At 35.1% G+C, this 24,113-nt stretch overlaps 1 protein-coding gene across 1 annotated transcript; it reads left to right on the top strand.

Annotated features, from left to right (window-relative positions):
• The first annotated feature begins 41 nt into the window (after positions 1-41).
• On the top strand, positions 42-24,037 carry LOC106159011 (macoilin). Its single transcript, XM_013535166.2, has 12 exons — positions 42-271; positions 3,721-3,862; positions 12,385-12,511; positions 14,888-15,017; positions 15,598-15,664; positions 16,380-16,488; positions 16,788-17,181; positions 17,474-17,632; positions 17,991-18,173; positions 18,664-18,784; positions 21,961-22,135; positions 22,360-24,037. Exons 1-12 carry the CDS (start codon positions 192-194, stop codon positions 22,605-22,607), a joined length of 1,935 nt encoding a protein of 644 aa, XP_013390620.1. The 5' UTR covers positions 42-191; the 3' UTR covers positions 22,608-24,037.
• Positions 24,038-24,113: the final 76 nt, after the last annotated feature.

Genomic DNA, 24,113 nt, shown 5'->3' with positions numbered 1-24,113 from the left:
AAGCATTTCATGATCCGTATTATAGCAAATTTCTTTCGAGTATTTCCGTTGGTGTCACGGAAATAAACGAGAATGGTTGCGCATGTCGATTAGCTGCGGAAGACTAGTATATTTGTAGCCAAATATCTGGACGATTCGAAGCAATTTAATTCAGTTGACAGGTGTATACTCATCGTTAGCTTTTGAAGAATATGAAGAGACGAAATGCCGAGTGCGGCAAGCTTCGTCGCCCGCTAAAAAGACCTAAGATTACAGAAGGGATTTACGGCAGGTAATAATCCATTTGTCTTGTTTTCATTTTCAATATGGCAGGAAGTCTAGTCGTGTGGTGCAACTAACCTGAATACAGTCCAAACAGCGCCCGAAAACACGTTTTTGACGAACATTACGTCTTTTTGTTATTATTCCGACTTAAGATACTTTTGATAAGGACATCAAGTGTGTAACATCGCTGATATTAATGGCTTATTTAGATAGGTCAAGGCAAAACGTAGCCGGCTTTCGTGGAAAAAATCTCATAAGACATAACTCCACCTGAACGGATGTTAACATATAACCTGTAATTTTGTGCAATAATATAATCTTTATTTCCTATGTGAAAATTGAAACAGATCGGAATAACATTTTCTGGTGAAACATTTTTTCCTTCAATGCTAGCTGTTTTAAATAAGAGCACCATAATCATTCATATCCCAATTCACCATGGTTACGTCTTGCTAAGAGGCTTTTTAGAAAACGTTGCCATTACTGTTGCAGTTGATTGAAAAAAATTTTAAGTAATGAGAAGTTATTTGTGAAAAGAAAATATAGTAATGGATATGAAGATGGTGAAATTCCTTAAAAGATATTCCTATAAGATATTAGAATAAACTTCACAAAAATAAATGTTAATAATTTTTTTTACAAGTTTATGGAATGGTTGGTAGTATTGTTAAGTTTTTAAGAAGAGAATCTGATCTTAAGAGATGATATTTTCATGGAGGATCAGTATTCTGAACTTAAGTTACAATGTATCAGCTAGACAACATACCATGTAAAAGATGTCTTCAATCTGTCAACTTTATTTGTATGTTTCGCAGTAAGGTGAGCTTTCATTTAAAATCACTTAAATTATTATTTATAACACATTTCTCTTCGCACTGAACATGTCTACATTGACAGCCGGAGAGACTCATTTGAAAACAAAGAAGCTTTTTGTTCCCGTGCATATCAAAATTATAGTGTAAATTAATAACAAAATTGATTTTTCCCTATTTACACCTTTGTCATGAACAAGCATTTCTGCATCAAATTGATATTTGATGAACCCTCATGATGGCTCCCATTATTTGGTCTAAGTTGAAAATAACTAAAGCTGTCTGTGATCTGAATGATTGCAATAAGCATCAAATATACAGCTAGTTCAAATACTAGTGTTGCACTAAGTTCAATCTGTTGATTTCACCAGTTTATTTCTAGACTCAGTCCTATCAAAAGCTTGTTTATTGAATTCTGCTTTTACCTAACATGTTTATGAAGTCATGATTTGGTCTTTTTTAAATATCTGGATTGAATCACTGCACTTATTATTAAAGATTTACTTCATAGCATATATAATGTATTTTCACTATTTCATTTCGATATTCACTTGATGTATCAGTATCTTCTGTATATTGAAATTACAATCTTGAATAGGCCAATTTAAAATCTAATTGGAATGAATGTTACCTTGTATGAACTTCAGAACTTGACTATCTTTATTTCACTATTTGGAATTTTTCAAAAATATACTGCTAGAAGATTGCTTTTTGTATGATTTTATGGAGGATGCATTCTTAAAGGATATACCAAAGCAATCGGGCATAATTTCTACTAAGGCAATCCATGCTCAGCTTACTTTTCATGCAAATATTTCTTGTGCCATTAGCTGAAAATCACCATTATCTGTAATATGGCTTTGTGAATAGGGTGCATTTTATTCTGTTACTATGGCACTATAGGTTTGCTTCCCTTGCAGTCATATTTTTTAGTTCAATGGTTTTGATTTATATCGAGTCATTTCATGTGAGATGCACGATGTGTCACTATGTTATTATATCTTATAAGTGCCTTTCTCCTTTATGTTGGCAATATATTGACAGCACACACTAATCCGTTTAAAGCTGTCTGGAACAAAGGAAGCAAGCAGCGTTGATATTAGCATATATGAAACAATTAATTTAACCAGCCATCCTTAAGTGCCAATATGAGAGTTGATATCTCAGTGTCATCTCAGTCTGCATAGCAAGCAGATGTATAATTGTAATTAAACTTATATCATATATTCATGAAAAAAGAGCCACATAAGGTTACCTTGATGAAGCTGTGTCTTATTCAGTAAAGAATATCTCAGAGTGAATGCTTTGTCTTTGTGGCAATAATGAGGAAAGTCCTTAATATTTAGAACTAAAGTCATGTTGATGAGCAAATCCTTATTAGCCACTGATTGTATGAAACTTATAGGTTAGAGCTATAAAATTAAACAGTTTGATATGTTTGATTTTAAACTCCAAACGAAAAATAATTTTGATACAACACATTCAACTGTTCTTTGAAAGTATATTTTATAAGGTATTTTTAAGGAATAAAAGTGGGTCAGTAATAATTGTGTCATTGTTCAAGTCACAGCTCTAGATGAAACAACATTTGTTACTGTACATAGTTTCCTGATTGATAATAACAGTAATGAGAGGTTGGTTGCTTGTATGTAGGTTGTTGAAGTGCATATGGATGGCTTTGACATATTATCAGGGATGTTATATTGCAGATGTCAGGCAACATCATTTAAGAGTGCTTGCTGGTAAAAAAAAAGTGCAATTATTGGTAATATCAGTGTGACTCTGGATGTGATTGAATTGGTTCTGATACTTGTTAATTATAGATTTTACACCTTAGTGGGCAGATTTTCAGGTGGCAGTTTATGCACAATGGGATCTTACTTTCTGGCATAGAGATAGAGGCCCTTTTCAGACACCTAAAGTTTGAATTGTCTACTTTAGAACTGTATTTCTATTACCATGCAATCTTTTTAGACAAAAACATTTTGATAACACTGCTTTTGAAGTTTTTTTTGTTTTTTTTTTTTTGTTTTTTTTTTTTTGCTATGTTCTGTGAATTTAAAAATTTCATGCAAATGTCAGGTTAATCATAAATATACTGGATCAGTGCCACACTTTTACACCCATTTTGACAGTTCAAAAATACTTTCGTATGTCAGGTACATAGAATATTTATCATTACCAATTAATTTTATGGTTTGTTTTTATCTTTTTATGATGATAGTAATTGTAAGCTTAGAGGTCAGGCCAGAGAGGGGAAATAAAACAGTACTGTTATGTAGACTTCTTTTAAGATCGGGTGAATTTTTTGTTTATCCGACACGGGTGAATGGTGTTTTGATCATTTACTACCTAATATTTTAGAAAAAATGTCATTTCTTAATTAGATTTTTTTTCTTATCTTAAATCTTTCTTTGGACAAAGGCATGCAGATTATTTTTTTTCATAAATTTTTCCTAATTTTTTCGTCATTCATTGGAAAATCGCTCTGTACGTCATTTACTGTTACTTGAAAAACCTGATTGTGGAGGAGTTTTTATTACAAACTGAATGTTCATGGTTGCAAAACTTAATTATAAGATTTAACCTGTATCGAAGTATACATTGACCTCCAGTTATTTATTTATTTTTTTTTTCATTACAGTGCTTTCCTGTACTTGAAGTTTCTGATGGTCTGGGGTCTGGTCCTGATGGCGGACTTCATTTTGGAATTCCGATTTGAGTACCTCTGGCCTTTCTGGTTGTTACTTAGGAGTGTACATGATTCTTTTAAGTACCAAGGACTGGTAAGTATTAGTAGAAGCCACAAACTACTTACCGGCAGTATCAGGTGGCCGTTAATTATTTGCAGTAAAAAAAGAGATTGTTATTATTTATTCTTATACTGCCTAGGTTGCCAGAACATGAAGTGCAGAACAGTGCCAAGCTGAATAAACCTACTTTGCCAAAGGCACAGATTTTCTGAAAAATTGGGTAGTCACGCTTAAAATTGTCTATTTGGCTGGATATCTTTAGGTTTAAAAGTGGGGATACTGTGCAGTTAAAGCAATGAAAAAACTGCTGTTAATATAAATGTCAAGCTTTTGACTAACCACCTTAATTGATTGGCTCAAATTAAGTAGGAGAAAAATGTGCACCTATGCATTTACTGAATTGGATGAACAGTAGATCTCAACAGTAAAGATCCACTTAATATGGCTTCAAGCCACCTACCCAAGGCTAGAAGCATATATAGATTTTGCTTTTCAGGATGTTCAGGTACAGGCATGGTATTTATGTAATAACCTGCAGGTTGAGCGATAACCTTTCCTACCTCTTGTAACATAGGCATTGTCTCATGCATATTAGTAAATTGATTTTGTATGGTAATGTATGTGATTTATATGCAGAAGGTTACCTGCCCATAAAGTACTTATGGTGATGGTTTTGTACACAATTGGACACTGTGCTATCTCAGGTAGGGTATATGTTAGGTATTATGCAAATGTGACAGAAGGAAGATGCAATTCCCAACATCAGTGGATATAAATAGCAAGTTATTTTATTATGGAAAATTGAAAGCATTGAATCTCTTTGACAGCCATGTCATAATTCAAAGCATGGAGTTATCCTTAAAGACATCAAATAAAACATGTAGGACCTACAGCTTGGCAAGCTGAATGTGGATGGGTATTTTTCACAAATGTGGAATGATTTATCACTTTACTTCTTTCTATCTCTCATTCAAAAGTGCAAAAGTTACACTGACTACTACATAAACCATCTGTAGGCAAAGGGTGTTAAAGATGAGTGACGGAGAATGTTGCTGTATAAACAAAAACATGACACTTCAGGAAGCTGCTCTTCAGAAAAGCCATGGAATTTTAGTAGAGTCAGAAATGTTAGCGTTAAGCAAAATGTTCCTTGTGGCTTAAAGAGCAAGTGTCTTAAAAGTAATTTCACAAAATGGACTAGACAATATTGCAGATGAGCAGCAGTAAACATAAAGTAGCACCATTCAGTTGGTCTGTACAGTTCTCATGCTTCTTCCAACATTATACATTCCTTGTTCAGACCATTTGGCTTTTGCTCTTATTCCATTTGTCTCTGTATTATGCAGCTGATAAATTACATTATTTTTAGTATGACTAACTTATTAACTGTGCAGAATAGAAATTGCCAATTTGTCATTGGTTTGGTTAATTGTATCTGCTGTGACAAGTTGATCGTGAACAGCCTTATTATTGCTGACTTTGGAGCTACCAGGTCTAGACATAGGGACCATTCTCACAGATATTTGGATCGATCTGTCTCCCTGGGGAGTCTCACTAAATTGCTGTTAAACTAACTGGCTTAAGCCTCTGTCACACTTTGATCGCATTCACAATGAGTTGAGCCATGGCTTTACAAATCCTGGAACTAAATATGGCATACGTACATGAAAGAAAAAATGCGCAATCTTTTAATAGTCTCTCTGCCTCTCGGGCCCCCCCCCCCCCCCCCCCCCCCCCCCCCCCCCCATGCATCATCCTTGCGGGGGTATGGTCATTGTACCACCAGCGTTAGCGCTGGCAGTACACATGGTTTCGGTCCCGTCCGGATCGTTCCGGAAAACTGTCTCTAATTCGGGAACCGTTAATGCTAGAGACCCATTCTTTTTTGCATTTTGTAGAGCATGTAAAGCCCACCACTGAGGTGGTCTCCGTTCTTTTGTATTCCAAACGGTTTTCGAGTTACGCTATCAAAAAGTACATATTGATGGTGAAAGCAAAATGTGCAGTACGGTATAGTCAGATGGCTAAGTACAAATTTTATCCAGAATTGTGCAATAGATGATAAAAGCATGAAACTTTCCACGATGAATAACCATTGGGTGTTCGTCTATTTTGGATCAGGAGGTTGACAAACACCCAATGGTCATTCATCGTGGAAAATTTCATGCTTTTATCATCTTTTGCACAATTCTGGATAAAATTTGGACATGGCGGCCTGACTACTTTTCACCATGAACTAAACTTTGCATATTTTGCTTCCCTTTTTTCTCCAAAACTGGCATAGATAGGTCCATAGTTACTATTGAAGTCATATACTGGCAATCTAAATGTGACCTTGAAATTGACCTTTGACCTACTTTTCACCATGAACTAACCTTTGCAAATTTTGTTTCCCTTTTATCTCCAAAACTGGCAGAGATAGGTCCATAGTTACTATTGAACTTGAATGGGAAGTCATATACTGGCAATCTAAATGTGACCTTGAAATTGACCTTTGACCTACTTTTCACCATGAACTGAACTTTGCAAATTTTGCTTCCCTTTTATCTCCCAAACTGGCAGAGATAGGTCCATAGTTACTATTGAACTTGAATGGGAAGTCATATACTGGCAATCTAAATGTGACTTTGAAATTGACCTTTGACCTACTTTTTACCATGAACTGACCTTTGCAAATTTTGCTTCCCTTTAATCTCCAAAACTGACAGAGATAGGTCCATAGTTACTATTGAAGTTGAATAGGAAGTCATACACTGGCAATCTAAATGTGACCTTGACATTGACCTTTGACCTACTTTTCACCATGAACTGAACTTTCCAAATTTTGCTTCCCTTTTATCTCCAAAACTGGCAGAGATAGGTCCATAGTTACTATTGAACTTGAATAGGAAGTCATACACTGGCAATCTTAATGTGACCTTGAAATTGACCTTTGACCTTCTTTTCACCATGAACTGAATTTTGCAAATTTTGCTTCCCTTTCATATCCAAAACTGGCAGAGATAGGTCCATAGTTACTATTGAAGTTGAATAGGAAGTCATATACTGGCAATCTAAATGTGACCTTGAAATTGACCTTTGACCTACTTTTCACCATGAACTGAACTTTGCATATTTTGCTTCCCTTTTATCTCCCAAACTGACAGAGATAGGTCCAAAGTTACTATTGAAGTTGAATAGGAAGTCATATACTGGCAATCTTAATGTGACCTTGAAATTGACCTTTGACCTACTTTTCACCATGAACTGAACTTTGCAAATTTTGCTTCCCTTTCATATCCAAAACTGGCAGAGATAGGTCCATAGTTACTATTGAACTTGAATGGGAAGTCATATACTGGCAATCTAAATGTGACCTTGAAATTGACCTTTGACCTACTTTTCACCATGAACTGAATTTTGCAAATTTTGCTTCCCTTTTATCTCCCAAACTGGCAGAGATAGGTCCATAGTTACTATTGAAGTTGAATAGGAAGTCATATACTGGCAATCTAAATGTGACCTTGAAATTGACCTTTGACCTACTTTTCACCATGAACTGAACTTTGCAAATTTTGCTTCCCTTTTATCTCCCAAACTGGCAGAGATAGGTCCAAAGTTACTATTGAAGTTGAATAGGAAGTCATACACTGGCAATCTAAATGTGACCTTGAAATTGACCTTTGACCTACTTTTCACCATGAACTGAACTTTGCAAATTTTGCTTCCCTTTTATCTCAAAAACTGGCAGAGATAGGTCCATAGTTACTATTGAAGTTGAATAGGAAGCCATACACTGGCAATCTAAATGTGACCTTGAAATTGACCTTTGACCTGAATAGGAAGTCATATACTGGCAATCTTACTGTGAAATTGACCTTTCACCTACCTTTTGATGAACTTTTGATATATTTTTTTGCATATTTTGAAAATTCTTGTTGATTGCATTTTTACAGCTTGTCAAGCAAAAGACTGGTGGCTGTGTCCCTTATTTTGTGTATGTGGGGGGTCTATACGAATGCGCTTGCTCCAGCTGTTGGTACAATATTCGGAGGCGGTATCGCCTCTCTGATCCTCTAGTTAAATCTCGGCTCCATTGGGAGCTAATAGCAATTTAGCGTGAACCCCTAGGGAGTTAAGTCGATCCAAATGGATCGATCTAAGTATGGAAACCCAGTCACAGAGCAGACTGTGAAGGCTTGAACACTACCCCTACAGTGAATTTATTACAAAGCATTTGAATTTATCATATTTTATGAAGAATATGTGTAAATTTTGCGTTTAATTTATGAAATCAGAAATTTTCTTTGAAACCTGTTTTAAGGTGTTTAAAAATGTCTCAAAGTTGTAATTTTTTACAGCAAAGCTTTTCATCATTTCCAATTCAGACCTTGGAAAAAAAGCATTTATAAAATCATTAGTTTAGATTTTAAAGTCCTTGCAAGGTCCAAACCATGGCATTATCCAAGACAATACTAATTTCTTTTGTGTTATGAAGTGAAAACTAAGCCAATCCTGTTGTTGTGCAGTTAGTTTATTGTTAATGTCAGAAAGGATGTTTTTAATGACTGGCCAGTCCTTTCTAACTAAATTATTTAATTATAAAGAATGTATAAGACCCCATTCCCATACCTATATTGATCTAACAGGATCAATTCATCTCCCAGGGGCTTCTCGCTAAATTGCTTTCAGCTTAAGCAGCTTAGATGTCTGGCAAGCCTACTGAAGCTGCTAAACAATAGTTAATTACCACCTTACAGCTTCAGTAGGCATGCCAGACATCTAAGCCGCTTAAGCTAAAAGAAATTCAGCAAGTAACCCCCTCAGAGATGGATCGATCCTGTTAGATCAACCTAGGTACTAGTATGGGAATGGGATTTAAAACATTCATTCCAAGTGCAAGGACGGGTCAAGCAATGATTGTGAGCAAGAAAAAAAATTTTTCTAGGGGAAAATTTGATTGGCAAGAAAGTCCCTCATAGGATTCCTTAAATATTTAATACAGTGATAACCAATAATGGAACGTTTGCAAAATTATGCTTTGAAGTCCAGATAAAGAAGGATAAATTGCACAAAACTTCTCTTTTACAGTCTGTTGATCTGTTAGCAGTTGTCCCTCGTTAATCAAAGTGCACATACTACTTGACTTGGGTGTTTGTGACAGGTAACATTTCATATAGTTGTGTGTTGCATGTTAGCAACACCAGTCTCTTGGACATAATTGCTCATGTGAATGTTTACCATTTTTGTCAGTCTGTTACACAGGTGCAGTACAAATTGGTCTGGTCGGTATTGTGATTTAGAATGTGTTTGCTTGCTGTTTTTAAGAGGGAGAGAAAAAAACGAGCAAGCAAAATGCTACTTTACATGTTTTGTGGTGAATAGCTGAAAGAAAAAAAAAGATAATTTGCATTTTGTATCTTTGTTGATAATTTATGACCATACTCTTTCAGTTATAGAACTCTGTTGGTTCTGATAATCCCTTGAAAAAGATTGGCCTATTAGCAATATGGTCTATGTTTTATTCAGTAGAATGTGTTTGCTTTGTTGATGTTTTTTATTACACAAACATTAGTATGGTTGATCTACTGGGATGTTTGTATTTCCTGGTGACCCAGTGACCTTTACAGGTAAAACACAGTTGATGAAATTGTATCCTCTAAAAAAGAAGCAAATACTATGGTCTTTCAATATATACAGTCCAATCCAGCCCAAACAAAGCTTTGGCGAACCAAATAAATGACATTGTAGTAAAAAGTGATTGAAACCATTTCTTCAGGAAATATCTTGCAGCAAAGTTTCAATTACACACTTGTCTTCTTATTGCACTGTATCACTGAGTGGTTCTTAAGAATCCTGCTGGATGGGCTAGGTGTGTTCATGTGCTCATATCATATTGAAGATGTGTGTGTATATGAAAGCTAGGGCCGCCTCCAGAATAACCTTGAAAGTTGCCTAGGTTAAGGTCGTGAAAATGTTGTTTACCTCAAATGATGTTGAGTGTTACATAATTTACGAAAGAGAATAATTTTTATTACATCAGCATCAGATTTTTTTCAAGGAAATATTGAATAGGTGGAGGGGTTTTAGTTTTTTATCTGGCCCTACCACATTCTTTTATATGATTTGGTAATCTCAGGGAATGATATTCTGACCCAGTCAGGTCCATGTTTTTTGTTAAGACATATTGAACAGATTAAAACCACATCAGGATTTCATATTTGATTGTTTAACATACTGACCAGTTATTATTCGCTAATAGAAAGTCTTTGGAAATTGGTCTAGGGCATAAGGTAGAAGAATGTGTAGTTTTGTTTGCATTGAATTCTTCACGGTAAGGTGGAGATTCAGTATTTCTATTGGTGGTGAGTATTTTAGAATAAGTACTGTTTGACCTATGATAAAAATTGTAAAATTTAGTACAGTCTTGATTTACATGCAAAGTAGTTAAATTTACCAAGCTGTGTGGAAAAGTGCAGGCCTGTGGCTATTGGAATGAGATTGAAAACCCTGACATTGGGGATTCAAGCTAATAATGATGGTGATTAAGTTGTTAAATGGCTCGTTTCTTTCCCCCCCCCCCCCCCAACCTTTCCCTCCTTGAAAGCCGTACCTGGTGTTTTCAATTTTCTAAAGTAGGCCCACCTGCCTGGGTAATACCAATGTTTTGCTTAGTTTGTCGCCTTAGTCTTCCCAGTATAACATTCACAATCGGGTTCTGTGGATTAAGGAAAAAGATACTCTGCACCAGTGGCTCTGCGTTGATAATGCGAAAGATGATTTGCTGTTAAATCTGATTTCGGTATTGTAGGAAGAATTATTTCATCATTTATGATATCACTTTGCTTCAAAACAGTAAAAGTGAATCATGAAAGCAAGTGCAGCAGCTGATATAAGTTTTGGGATGTGTCCAGGGTAGATTTTGTTGCACTGATAAAGATATGATATTGTCACAAATATGGATAAATAATATGATAATGACCCAAACTGCTACCATAGTTTATTTTTAGTGACTTGCATTTATCTTTCCTTATCATAGTTTGTCTTTGTTTTAATAATGATGATTCATGATTTTTGGGTAGTATTGCATTTTGGATCATGTTATTTGGTTAATAAAAGACTAAATTGACTGAAGTACACGTATTAACCTGAATTGCCCTGAACAAATGGTTTGTCGTGAGATGTAAATCTGATAATTAGTACCACCAGCGTGTACGCTGGCGATACTCATGGTTTTAGTCCCGACCCGTCTCGTACGGCTCCTGCGGCTCCGCGTTCTGGCGCCGGATACAAGTCACCGTTACCGCTTCTCCTCCTAGACTGCAAGGACCCGTGTCCCCATCTCTTGGCTTTAGGTCACATATAATCTCAACTTGAACCCCCTGTTTTTTTTGTCTCAATTGGTGTCATGGCCTGGGCGTGGCACTCGTTGAAATGCACCCTTGTCAAAATTTTTGAAAATTCAATGCCAAATATCTCCCAAACTGAAGGAATTATGGGAAAAATTTCTATAGAAGTCTGACCAAAAGTCATATGTGAAGATTCCAAATGTGCCCTTGCATTTGACCTTTGACCTTTATTTCAAGGTCAAATGGGCCAAAATTTTCAAAAAAATGGGAATTTTTTGCAAAAAAAATATTTGTTTCTGCCAGTTTTCAGAAACTACACAGACCTAAGCTCTCATATTACAGTGGTGGGTTACAATTAGGGACTTCTTTCATTTTCAAGAGTTTGGGGTCAATCAGTGCATTTTCACGGGGGAGACAGCCATTAGAAAATCTAATGGCAAAACTGAAAACTCTCCCTAATTCTTAAACCAAAAGTGCTGTAGACCTATGGTTTTTTGCATTTTGTAGAACTTGATAAGCGCAATACTGAAGGTGATAGACTTTTTTTAAATTTCGATATGGTTTAGGCACTATATCAAAAAGTACAATGGTGCAATATTCAGTTGTGAAAATAAAATGTGAAATACTCTAAAATTGGCAGAGATATGCCCATAGTTACTATTGAACTTGAATAGGAAGTCATATACTGGCAATCTAACTGTGACTGTGAAATGGACCTTTGACCTACTTTTCACCGTGAACTGAGTTTTCCGTTACGTCTCCAAAACTGGTCTATCAAACCATTTTTACAAAGGTTATGCAGTTTTTCGCTTCTTTTGGCATATTTTAAGAACTGGTTTATTGCATTTAGTTTTGTCAATCACAGCACAGGTGGTAGTGGTGGTGGTGGTGGCGCTTACTCCAGCTGGTGGTACAATATCCAGAGGCGGTATCGCCTCTCTGATCCTCTAGTTGTAGTAGTTATTATTAAGCCTTTGGTTTTGAAATATACTATCTTATGTTTTTTTTTTTATCTTTTGATTTTATTCTAATTTGGAGTTTGCAATTTATGTCTTGAAATCCATTTTAGATTACTAGTAATTATGTCAGTTATATATGTTGCATCCTGAAGTTAAGATAACTTTCAAATCAGCATTGATTGATAGAAAAGGACATAATTATATACATTCAATCTTAAATGTTTATTGAATAGTATATATGACCTTTGACAACTTTTTTTCTTTCCAGGCATTTTCCATTTTCTTCGTCTGCATTGCCATTACCTCGGATGTTGTCTGTTACCTGTTTATCCCAGTACAGTGGCTGTTCTTTGCCGCCAGTACATATGTATGGGTTCAGTATGTTTGGCATACAGGTAAGTGAAATAAATGAAATTTGGAACATAGAAGAAGTTTTGGTGGCTATTCAGCTTCAAGGGCAAGAGAAAATAAAACCTCACCTGGTTTTGTGCTAAAACTTTAAAATACTGAGGAATGGAACATACCCCTCATTCCCCCCCCCCCCCCAATCATGCACACACACATTGAATGTTTGAATATGACATTCAGAAGTCGGATATTAAATACCAAGTCTGAAGAACTGCTGTTCTAGCACGAAAATATTTGTTGAAGGTTTTACCACAGCCTGTCTAACTATCTTGAGAAAAAGCACATGGATTTGATCACGACAATTATACCTTACAATTTGAAGTTCAAATGCAAGAAGTGCAAGGAAACCTTGTGTCAAGCATATCTGTAGCCAATTTGGAAGCATTTGAATGAGAGCCCTTTATGTTTACCTTTGATAATTTCTTGAAGTATAGATAAATATATATTTAAATGTAACAGACTTGGTGATAAATGGCATACTTCATTTCCAACTCAATGCCTTGCAATCATGAAAATACTTTATGGTACTCTAAGGTCACTGATAAAGTGATTATTGGGATGCAAATGATTTTACAACCAAGGAAATGCACCCATAACTGAGACAGCAGGAAAATTTGGAAGTGGTCTTGTTTTTTATCCTCACAGAACTACGTTCAATTGCTTAAGGGCTTTATGGGGTTTATGTTGCTAGAGGACTTGCTGTCTTGATAGTTTAGTCAATTTTGGATAGTCTGAGTGTGAAGTCCTTTTAGTGTGAAGATCTTCAATTTGAATTAATGCAGTTGTCCTATTCTGTGTCAGGTTGGCTCCAGTTTTTTTTTTTTTTTTTTTTTCAGAATAAAAAAAATTGATGTTGATTTAATGCATGTCACTCTTACTGATTATGTCAAAAAGAATGATATGTGATCAGGCCAGTTGATTGCATAGCACTTGCACTAATTACAAAATTAGATTACAGGTTGGAGTGCAACTTGAGAGTATCTCAGTTTCCCCACAGAAAACATTCATTCATTTTATTTTAACATCATCTAGGCAGAGTTCTGAAAATTATTGAAGATGTACCTAAAAATACACTGTTTGAAGATCATTTTGCAGATATTCTTTATAACTGAACAGCAAGTTGAGGTGTCATTTAATTCACAGCATTCAAACATTATGTACAATATGCATTGCCACAGTTTATTGATGCTGTGCCAATAAATCAGTAGTTATATCAGCACTACTGGGGTTTAACATTGCATATTTACTGGTAGGTATGGCATACAATAAGCTGTACATGTATGTGGTGTGAAGACTACTACAATACCAAATTGAAAGTGAAAATCAGATCAGTTATCAGTTTTCTTTATTATTCACTAAAGTCATGCAATGAGTGATAGGTCTTCATACTGCCAAATGTGATTTTCCAGGAAATTTGGACACTTTTCCCTTAATATCAAGACGTAATCTAAAATTGTTTATCAAATTCATACATAATCCACATTTTAATTAAACAGCACTAATTAACACCTCATGACTTCACAATAATACCTGATTATAATTAGAGTAGAGAAGCCTGATTAAATCCGCTCTCGTTGGATTACTTTGTTGCTGCCTTGGTCACCTGCCTGTCAGGTGTCTTAATATCTAGTCCACCCTGGACTTTCTTAAAATTTGGTTAAATCAGTAAAAAATCTCCTCATATAGATGAAATCTTGAAGCGTTATCAACAGTGCTTTAAATTGCATGTGGTCACAAGTTACATCAGGTGACAAGTGTATTATCCACATAGTGTGGGTTTTGGTGGACTTTCTCCATGCATTTGTTATTGGTACGCAAGTTGCAGAACAGACTGAATTGGCAAATTTTTATGAAGCCTAAAATGTTATGATCGCACTTTTTAGGTTCTTTCATTCTGCCATGTGTTTGGATATGGATGTGATAATATAATAAGTCTGGCATTATAAAGTATTAGTAATCTGTCCAGGGGCTTTCCTCATTGTGTTTGGATGTGGCGACATAATAGATCTGGAGTTATACAGCTGTAGTAATCTGTCCAGGGACTTTCCTCTTCTTAATTAACAAGGTTGCTATCCAAGGAGCTCTGGTGTTTTATTATATCAAGGCAAATTTAAGGTGTGATGTGGTAAATGATAATGTGCATGTTGTTGTGTATGTCATGACAGCATGAACAGATTTAATATGAACCAATTTGTTGGAAATAAGCTTAATGATGCCTTGGCAGTCCATAGCATGTCGTGGACGTTTCTTGGATTAATCATATGACTTGAGGTTAAATATTTCTTTTAAAAAATTAATCATCTTAGTGAAATGAATGTAGTGGGAGTATTGTTTACTTTATTTACTGTTTCTTTTAATTTCAGAGAGGGGGATCTGTCTTCCCACTGTCTCACTATGGCTTCTCTTTGTCTACATTGAGGCCTCAATAAGATTAAGGGAACTTAAAAGTCTACCATTCAACTTAGACCTCTGTCGGCCATTTGCAGCTCATTGGTAGGTAGATTTCTCCAGTTTGGTTACACTATCCATATTGTGTCACTATTGCTCCCAGTAGTGATAGCATTCCAATTTGGATTGCACTGTGTCCAGATTTATATCAATAACAGTATCCACAGTAGCCTTATTAATTAATATTTATATAAATGAATAGATTTAGTGTCTGTCAAGTGCAGGGCTGACACATTGTCTGAAATTGATTGTGAAATGTACCGGATGAATTAACAGTAGCCTTTTGATTTCAATCTCATGGAAGTTGCATGCACACCACAGGTGATATTTTTATGAAGTGTTCATATTGCAAGCTTAGTGATTAATACATGCAGTGGCTTTACAAGATAACGTGTCATTTAAGCCACACTTTATAGATTTTGTCACAGCTTTTAGCTTTGATCAGTACAGGTGTTTTTGCCTCTTTAAGTAATATTAGTAATGTTAAATTAATAAGTTACCCCAAAGAAGTAGGGATTTTTATGGAAAAATAACAAGAAAAAATGTATTGACAAGCATGGTATTTGGCATATGTAGTGAATGTGACTGTTGCATTGTTTCATAATGTGTTATATTTCTATTTCAGTATTGGATATCCTGTAGTGACACTTGGTTTTGGCTTCAAAAGTTATATATCTTATAAACTAAGATTGGTGAGTATGATTCTGTATAAGTGTCTGTAGAATAGCAACGCTAATCTCGTGCTGCGTAGAAAATCTCATTAAACCCACTACTGAATTCCATGCCTTACTTTAGCCTTAACCTTTACTTCATACAGTTACCTATGCATTACTTACGGTAATTATTCATTAAAATAGAATGAAATTAATTAATAGTTTACTCCAAAACGGTGTTTGTTAGCAATACTTAAAATTGTTGGTTTGATAATCCTGAAAACTTGGCTGTATGTCAGAAAGTACATTTTGCAAGAAATTAAAAATGATAAATCTTGATCAGTTGAGGTATTGAAAAAAGTGGTGTTTGAAAATTTGAAGCAATTACCGTATCATATGTTCTGTAAATGTTAGAAATTGCATAACATTGTATGTGACATAACATGTACAGATAGAAAAACATGAGATAAACAGTTATCCATGATGCATAGCCTGTAATTTGCAAGGCATAGGTTTTGGTTTTTCTGGGTAACAGTAATGGCTTCTAAAGCTGAGATATCTTTGTGGTGTCAAGAGTGTAGGAAACCAACAGTCTTTTTGAAATAGTAATTCATGTATGCATCCATTCTATATTAAGTGTTGTTTACATTTTCTAAGAACGGCGTAGAATTCTGGTAAATTCTGTGTTGCTAAGAATTTTGCCAATAGCTCTTGAAAAACCTGATGTTAAGTAGGTATTTCTTGGCAATTTCAGCGTAAACAGAAAGACGTCCAGGCGGATAATGATTTTTATATGCAGCTACTGCGAAATGCTTTACCCCCTGAGCAGCAAAATGTCATACCTGCTGCTGAAAAAGTAAAAGGTGAGCCCAAGTGCAAGTTTACCACTGAGGTTACCCTTGCACAATTTTGTTGAGAGTTGCATAAATCTGTTGAAAAATCACTTTTAGAACTGTATATATTTATATTGACTCAGTTTGATGAGAATCTGTCGCGAAATGTTTTGAGTAAATGCAGTTAATCATGTCACTATGATGTGTAAACTATACCAGTCATTTGACTGAAAAGAAAATGAAATGCTTTACATTGACAGGATTTCCTAGAAGAATTGGTTTCCTAGAGGAATTTGATTTTAAAAATTTTATTGCTTCTTCTATTTCAGCATTACCTAGTAAAGAGGAAGTAATCTCCAATGGTGTGACACATGGAAAGAAAACACAGGTTACATCCAACAACAGCAGCAATTCTAGTAGCAGCAAAACAGACACCACAGATAGCAAGCAGCAACATATAGAAGATTTTGAATACATTGAACAGAGTCCATCAAAAAGGCCAAATGTCAATGACTACGATGAAAGTGTGGAAAATTACATAAATGACCAGCACGCAAAAGGATATAAAGCAAATGGCGTCACAAAAACGAGTAGCAAATTAAATTCCTCCAAAGATAATGTTGTTTCCAGCAGTTCGAAAAAAGGAAAAAGTACAAACACGTCTAAAGATAGTTCCACAACAAATAACAGTGTTCCCCTAGACAAGGATGCATCCTTGAATAGGTTTGTATTTCATTTTTCAAATTTGAATCATAAAAGAGACTTTTTTAATGTCGTCTGAAGCTTTGCAGTGATGTCTTAATTCATACTTTGCATTCATACCTTTATTCAAGTAGTGGAGCAACTAGAAATTATTTGAGCAGACACTAATGTGATTTTTTTTTCCACAAAAGGCCATTATAATCCCTGTCCAAACTTAACGGATTTTAATTTGGACTTCATCATTGATGTTATTTTCCTGAACCAAACAGCACTTCGTTTTTAATAGTCCAAAGAATAATGATATATTTCTCAGGTTGGAAAGCGATGTTAAAAAGTTGAAGGCTGATCTGCAGAGCAGTCGAAACACAGAGCAGGAATTGCGATCACAGATTAACACATTACTCATCGCAGATAAACACACAAAAAGTGAGATGAATCAGCTACGACAGGATAACGAACAGCTTCAGGCAAAGTAAGTGGTTAGGTATGGAGACTTAAGCAAGAAGAACAGTGGTAAAATGAGAGAAATGATGTTGTCGAGAACCCATTTTACGTAAGAAATGCCTACCAATTATGAAAATATGATGTCTGAATGTTCACTGGATTTTCCTGTATTCTAATGAGAAAATGTAATGAATTCATTAGTGGTCTGGTTATGAAACAGATCGCACAAAAGGGTCTTTCACATGCTCAGTCGTGTCTCCATTTTCTTGCTTGGTTTTGAAATGTGTAAAAACTAATTGAACCAAAAAGAGTATCATGCAGCTCGTGGGATGTTTTGTGTTATGTTAGCCATTTTAAGTGAAATCAGTATCTTTTCTTTCGTTAAGGCTACACAATCTGGTCACCAGTCGACAACAAGACAAACAGAATCTTCAGTTGTTGGAAAAGAAACTCCAGGAAGAACGCAAACAAAAGGCGGTCATAGAGACACAGCTAGCTACAGAGAGGAAGGCAAAAAAGGCTGAGGAGGCGGCAGCAGCACGGGCTGTGGCAATTGCAACTTCAACAAGGTGATTACCTATTTATTTGGAGTGTTGGTTCTGGCCTGAAAGATGTAGTTTTATGGAAACACCTGTGCAGCCATTGATAAAATTACACATCAAGGATCCAACATTACATTTGTTTATGTAAAAAAGGACAGATCTCTTCAAGTGTATTTTGTGCTTAAAATGTTTGGACAGATGGAGAACAACACTTATCAGTGGCATTTCAAATGGATTACTCAGGATTTTTTCTACTCAGTGAAAACATTTTACCCTTTAACGTTATATATTTGATGTTAAATCATGTGGATAAGACAAGAAAACCTGTGTAAGAAATTTAAGCTACCATTTGTCAGTCAGTTGACTTAATTTGTCTGCTGACACACCCAAGTTTTTGCCAAAAAAAAAATCATTGTTCTTTGGTTTGAATTTAATTAAAATTAGAGGTGTGTGAAATCTCTAGCACATATGTCATCCAGTTGTAAATACATCGTTGTGACAATATTGTCTGTTTTAGGGTTGAGTGCACAGAAAATTGCAAGGCACGTCGAAGAGATCTAGAAAATGATGTGAATCAAATACACAGGGAGTTAAAATTGAGAGAAGACCAATACAGGCATTTGGAGCAAGAGAACCGGGTAATTTTTCCCCGCACTTTTAAGTCTTAGTAATTAAAAAAATAATAACTGCTTTGGAAAAAATGAATCACTAAAAGGTTTAGAGTAGCTAACTATCAGCTGGTGTATTCTGAGACTAAGACCAGTGTTTGCCCATTGATTTCATTTTAGATCTATAATACACACATTTTTATGTACAGACACAGATGTGTCTGTACATATTGCCATCACCTGCGTCTGTCGTCGCCGTCGTCGCCGATGGCGATGCCGATGCCGATGCCGATGCCGTCGCCGTGCACTTTCCTTGTAAACACCATAAGTGGAAGGCAGTTTTACTTTTTGGCTTTATATTTACAGAGCTGATGAATATTCATAAAACGCAGGTCAAGTTCGAAAATCAGCATGATCGGGCCATTATTGTAGAAGTTATGCTGTTTTTTCACTTTTCAGCATATATGCAACCTTGTAAACACATTTTAAGGAAAACCGTTTGGCCTGTTGTCATGAAACTCACAGGAGTAATCAATCTTACTAAAACGCAGGGCAAGTTCGAAAAACCAGCATGATCGGGCCACTATTTTAGTAGTTATGCGTTTTTTTCATTGTTCAGCATATATGCAACACTGTAAACACAATATAAGAAAAACAGAAAGCCCAATTGTCATTAAACTCACAGGAACGGTCAGTCTTACTAAAACGCAGGTTGAGTTCGAAAATCAGCATAATTGGGGCATTATTTTAGAAGTTATGCTGTTTTTTCACATTTCCTCAGATTTCCTCAGATTTAATTCTTAGGCATGTTAATAGCCTTATTATTTAAGTAATAAGATACGTAAAAGTGTTTGTTTGACATTTCCTGAATCTTTACAACATTGTTAGTTGATTATGTAAAAATGATGGTAAACTTGTTATCGTGTATTGTGTAATAAAGTGTCAAAAATGGAAATAAACTCATATCATTGCAGTTTGTCAGATTCAATCATTCACTATGTTCAGAATCTCAGAATGGAAGAAATTGGACATTTAACACTGTTCTATTGATATTCTTCACATCTCATCAATTTTCTTAGTTGATCTTATAAAAATGGCAGTAACCTATTAATTTTGTTTTATGTTAAAAAAGTGTTAAAAATGGAAATAAACCCATTTCAGAACAGTGCAGTCTTGTTTACATTTTGGCATTTTTAAGGCGTGACTTTGAAGTTCCATCGGCCTAAAAACATTTGTTAGTCATGTTTACTATTTGTCCATGATACTAATATTTTATTATTAAAAATTGATGATCATTATGCTGTTAAACATTATGTAATATTGCATCAAAATTTGAAAAAAACCTATTTTGGGCACTGCTCCCATGATGACCATTTAAGAAAAACCATGTCACTTACTGTTCTCAAACAGTACAGTTAATATGTACAGATGTGTCTGTACATATTGCCATCACCTGCGTCTGTCGTTGCCATCACTGTCACTGTCGCCGGCGCCATGCACTTTCATTGTAAACATGATAAGTGGAAGGCAGTTTTACTTTTTGGCTGTATATTTACAGAGCTGATGAATATTCATAAAATGCAGGTCAAGTTCGAAAATCGGCATGATCGGGCCATTAATGTAGAAGTTATGCTGTTTTTTCACTTTTCAGCATATATGCAACACTGTTAACACATTTCAAGGAAAACCGATAAGCTTTTTGTCATGAAACTCACAGGAGTAATCGATCTTACTATAACGCAGGTCAAGTTCGAAAACCGGCATGATCGGGCCACTATTTTAGTAGTTATGCTTTTATTTTCACTTTTCAGCATATATGCAACACTGTAAACACAATATAAGAAAAACAGATAGGCCAATTGTCATTAAACTCATTCCTGCTAAAGCGCAGGTTGAGTTCAAAAATCAGCATAATCGGGCCATTATTTTAAAGAAATGCAGTTTTTTCACATTTCCTCAGATTTAATTCTTAGGCATGTAAACAGTTTCATTATTGAACTAATAAGATACGTAAAAGTGTTTGTTTGGCATTTCCTGCAATTTTACAACATTATTAGTTGATTATGTAAAAATGATAGTAAACTTGTTATCATGTATTGTGTAATAAAGTTTCAAAAATGGAAATAAACTCATATCATTGCAGTTTGTCAGATTCAATCATTCACTATGTTCAGAATCTCAGAATGGAAGAGATTGGACATTTAACACTGCTCTGTTGATATTTTTCCCATCTCATCAATATTCTTAGTTGATAATATAAAAACGGCAGAAAACTGTTAATTTTGTTTTATGTTAAAAATTGTTAAAAATGGAAAAAAAATACATTTCAGAACAGTGCTGTCTCGTTTACATTTTGGCATTTTCAAGTTGTGACTTTGAAGTTCCATGAGCCTGAAGACCTTTGCTAGTCACATTTTCTGAATATCCATAATACTAATATTTTATTATTAAAGTTGATGGTCATTATGCTGTTAAACATTATGTAATATTGCATCAAAATTTAAAAAAAAAAACTATTTTGGGCACAGCTCCCATGATGACCATTTAAGAAAAACCATGTCATTTACTGTTCTCAAACTTACAGGAAAGAAACATGGGACTAAAATACAGCTTCAGTAGGAAATACAGTCTGTTTAGTAATTCTTACTGCCAGTTAAACAGTTATTTTGTGAAAATTTCATTTTTCACATATTGGCATTTTCAAGGTGTGACTTTGAAGTTCCACGGGCTTGAAGACCCATGCTAGTCACATTTTCTGAAAATCCATGATACGTATATTTTATTATTAAAAATTGACGGTCATTATGCTGTTAACCATTATGTAATATTGCATCAGAATAGAAGAAAACACAATTTTGGGTGCTGCTGCCATGATGACCATTATGGGAAAACCATGTTACTTATGATTGCCAAACTTTCAAAAAAGAAATACAGGACTAAAATGCAGTCTGAGTTGGAAAAGCAGTCTAAGTGACTTCTTTTTCTGGAAGTTATACATTTTCAAAGTGTAAACTTGTCACATATTTTAATTACATTGGTATTACCTGTTGAGGATAATTAAAATTTGATGTTGAATTTGCAGTTTAACATAATGTACTTTTGCATCAGAATTGACAGTAGCCTATTTTGTGCATAGTTATTTCCTGTTTTTTGTCTGTACATTTGACAGCTTTGCTGCCTTGTTATGTTATGTATTTTCTTTTCAGTCCCTCCGCCAATACAAAGATGTTCAGAATGAGACAGAAGTCTTGATGTCTGCACTCGCAGCCATGCAGGACAAGAACTCTCATCTGGAAGGCAGCTTGAGTGCAGAGACAAAGTTGAAAATGGACCTTTTCTCTGCCCTTGGAGAAACTAAACGTGAGGTGGAAATTCAGAGAGGTATGTGAAAGCAGAGTCGGCATAGTTTGCCTCTTTGGTGTAAAGAACTTTTTAAGGGCTTTTTTCTTCAAGTTGCTACTCACTTTCTATAATAAATATTTAACTGTTCTTTTATGCATTATAAATGAGTTGGGTGCTTTTAAGATATTTAATGCCTGAGTATTTAAAATGGTAAGAAGTTAATTCATACAATATTATTCACGAAAATGTCTGCTATTTTTCAGAGTACATCAACCAAAAGGAGCGTGACATCAAAGAGCTTAAGTCCCGCATTGCAGAAGTCATGGCTCTCATCCCCTCCACATACTCCAACGGCTCGATTCCAGCGAGATCTGAAGCAAATTATTTTGCAGGGGGCGGCGGTGACTTCACAGGCGGTGAGCGCCATCTTGCCAACAAGTCCAGCCTGAACCCCCACGCTGCTGACTACACTCCTGTCAGCACCCCAGAATTCACACCTGTCAGTAAATGAAATGTCGTCTGCTCCGAAATTGGAACATTGGAATCTGATCTGAAGAAAACAGGATGGTCTCAATGATAAAATTTTGTTTTCTAAACAGTACCAGACTTTGGTATTTGTTTCTGATAATTTTTTTAATTTTTTTTTTTTTTATTTTTTATTCCATTGGATCTCCTCGTCTTCTTGATTAGTCATTATTTTTGTTTAAAATAATGGAAAGAGGGAGGGTGCTAGTAACATCAAGGAAATGAAAAATAGTAAGATACTATTGCTATGGTATTATAGGTTGTCAAGTATTAGATTATGCCATGATAAGTTTTTGATGTATTCAGCTTATGTCAGCTCTGGTTGTCTGTACCCATGCCATATCACCACAACTGTCCTTGTGAAAAATGGTCTTAGAATTAAAATCACCACTGCGTTAAGGTTAAGAGTTCAAATTTTATTCCAAATCACTTGTCTGTTTTGGAAAATTCACAAGTTTTTGAAAATAGCTTGCAGTTCAGTCCTACAGTTAGTGATACACAATTCAAACAGCACTGAAGGATCTTTCATTTATATTTCATATAACTGTACTTTGTCAATATAATTTATTTACAGTTCATGTTATTTGTTGTTTAACCTTTTCTTTTGTTGTTTGTAGTATTGTTGTAGAAGTAATACCTTGGATTGTGGTTAGCTGTTGTATTGGTTAAAACTTTTTCTCTGTAATTTAATTCTTATGTTACAAAGGATGGATCTTGACTGAATAGCAGCACTTAAATAAGTCAAATAAGAAGAGTGCTCATTGGGTGTTGTGGGTACTACTGTAGGTCATTATGAGTATAAGTAAACTTTTAAGACTACAGACTAACCCTTAAGTACTTTAATGAAGAAAAAACAAACTGCTTTTATTCCAAATTCTGAATGGTGCAGTGCTTATAGTAAATCTACCTGATAATTTAGCTGTGTATTTGTTCTGATTTTCAAAATTTAAGTTGAAATTTGACTAAATCCAGGAGATTTTTCTCTTCCATTTAATTCAATTGAAGTTCTGATTTTCAATTTATTCCCTTTGTCAATTTTTGTTTGGAATGAAGGGAAAGAACTGGGCATGAAACCCCATTATGACCAGGGCAAATTGGAAAGTTGGAAGTAAGAGAAAAAAAAAGATTTATTCAGAGTACAAAAGCTTCACATCATGTGATTTGACATGGGTACAGACTGGATTTGATGTTTGCTGTATATCATTGGGTCAGTTGAGGCATACATATTACGCTTGATAGTTTTGTGTGTTACAGGCCGAGTTTAAAAAAGGCCAAATGTACTATTACTACTTCCTGGTCCGCCAGAGACATGACAGGCCATCATCAAAGTTGTCTATTTTTGCTGTCATGATTGAAAAAAGTGGATGCTGTTTATTGGTAATAAATGGCAATAGAAACTGCAGTTGTTCATGCAAACATGGTGTTTTTGTGATTTTTGAAGTGTTTTGAGTTAAACAAATGGTGAATAGATGAGTATGAACACATACACTTT

This window comes from Lingula anatina, chromosome 1 (genome assembly GCF_051362555.1).
Source record: "Lingula anatina isolate TDL-2025a chromosome 1, LinAna3.0, whole genome shotgun sequence".
NCBI lineage: Eukaryota > Metazoa > Brachiopoda > Lingulata > Lingulida > Lingulidae > Lingula > Lingula anatina.
Note: the sequence above shows the minus strand (reverse complement) of the source record. Positions and strands in the feature narration are given on the sequence as shown.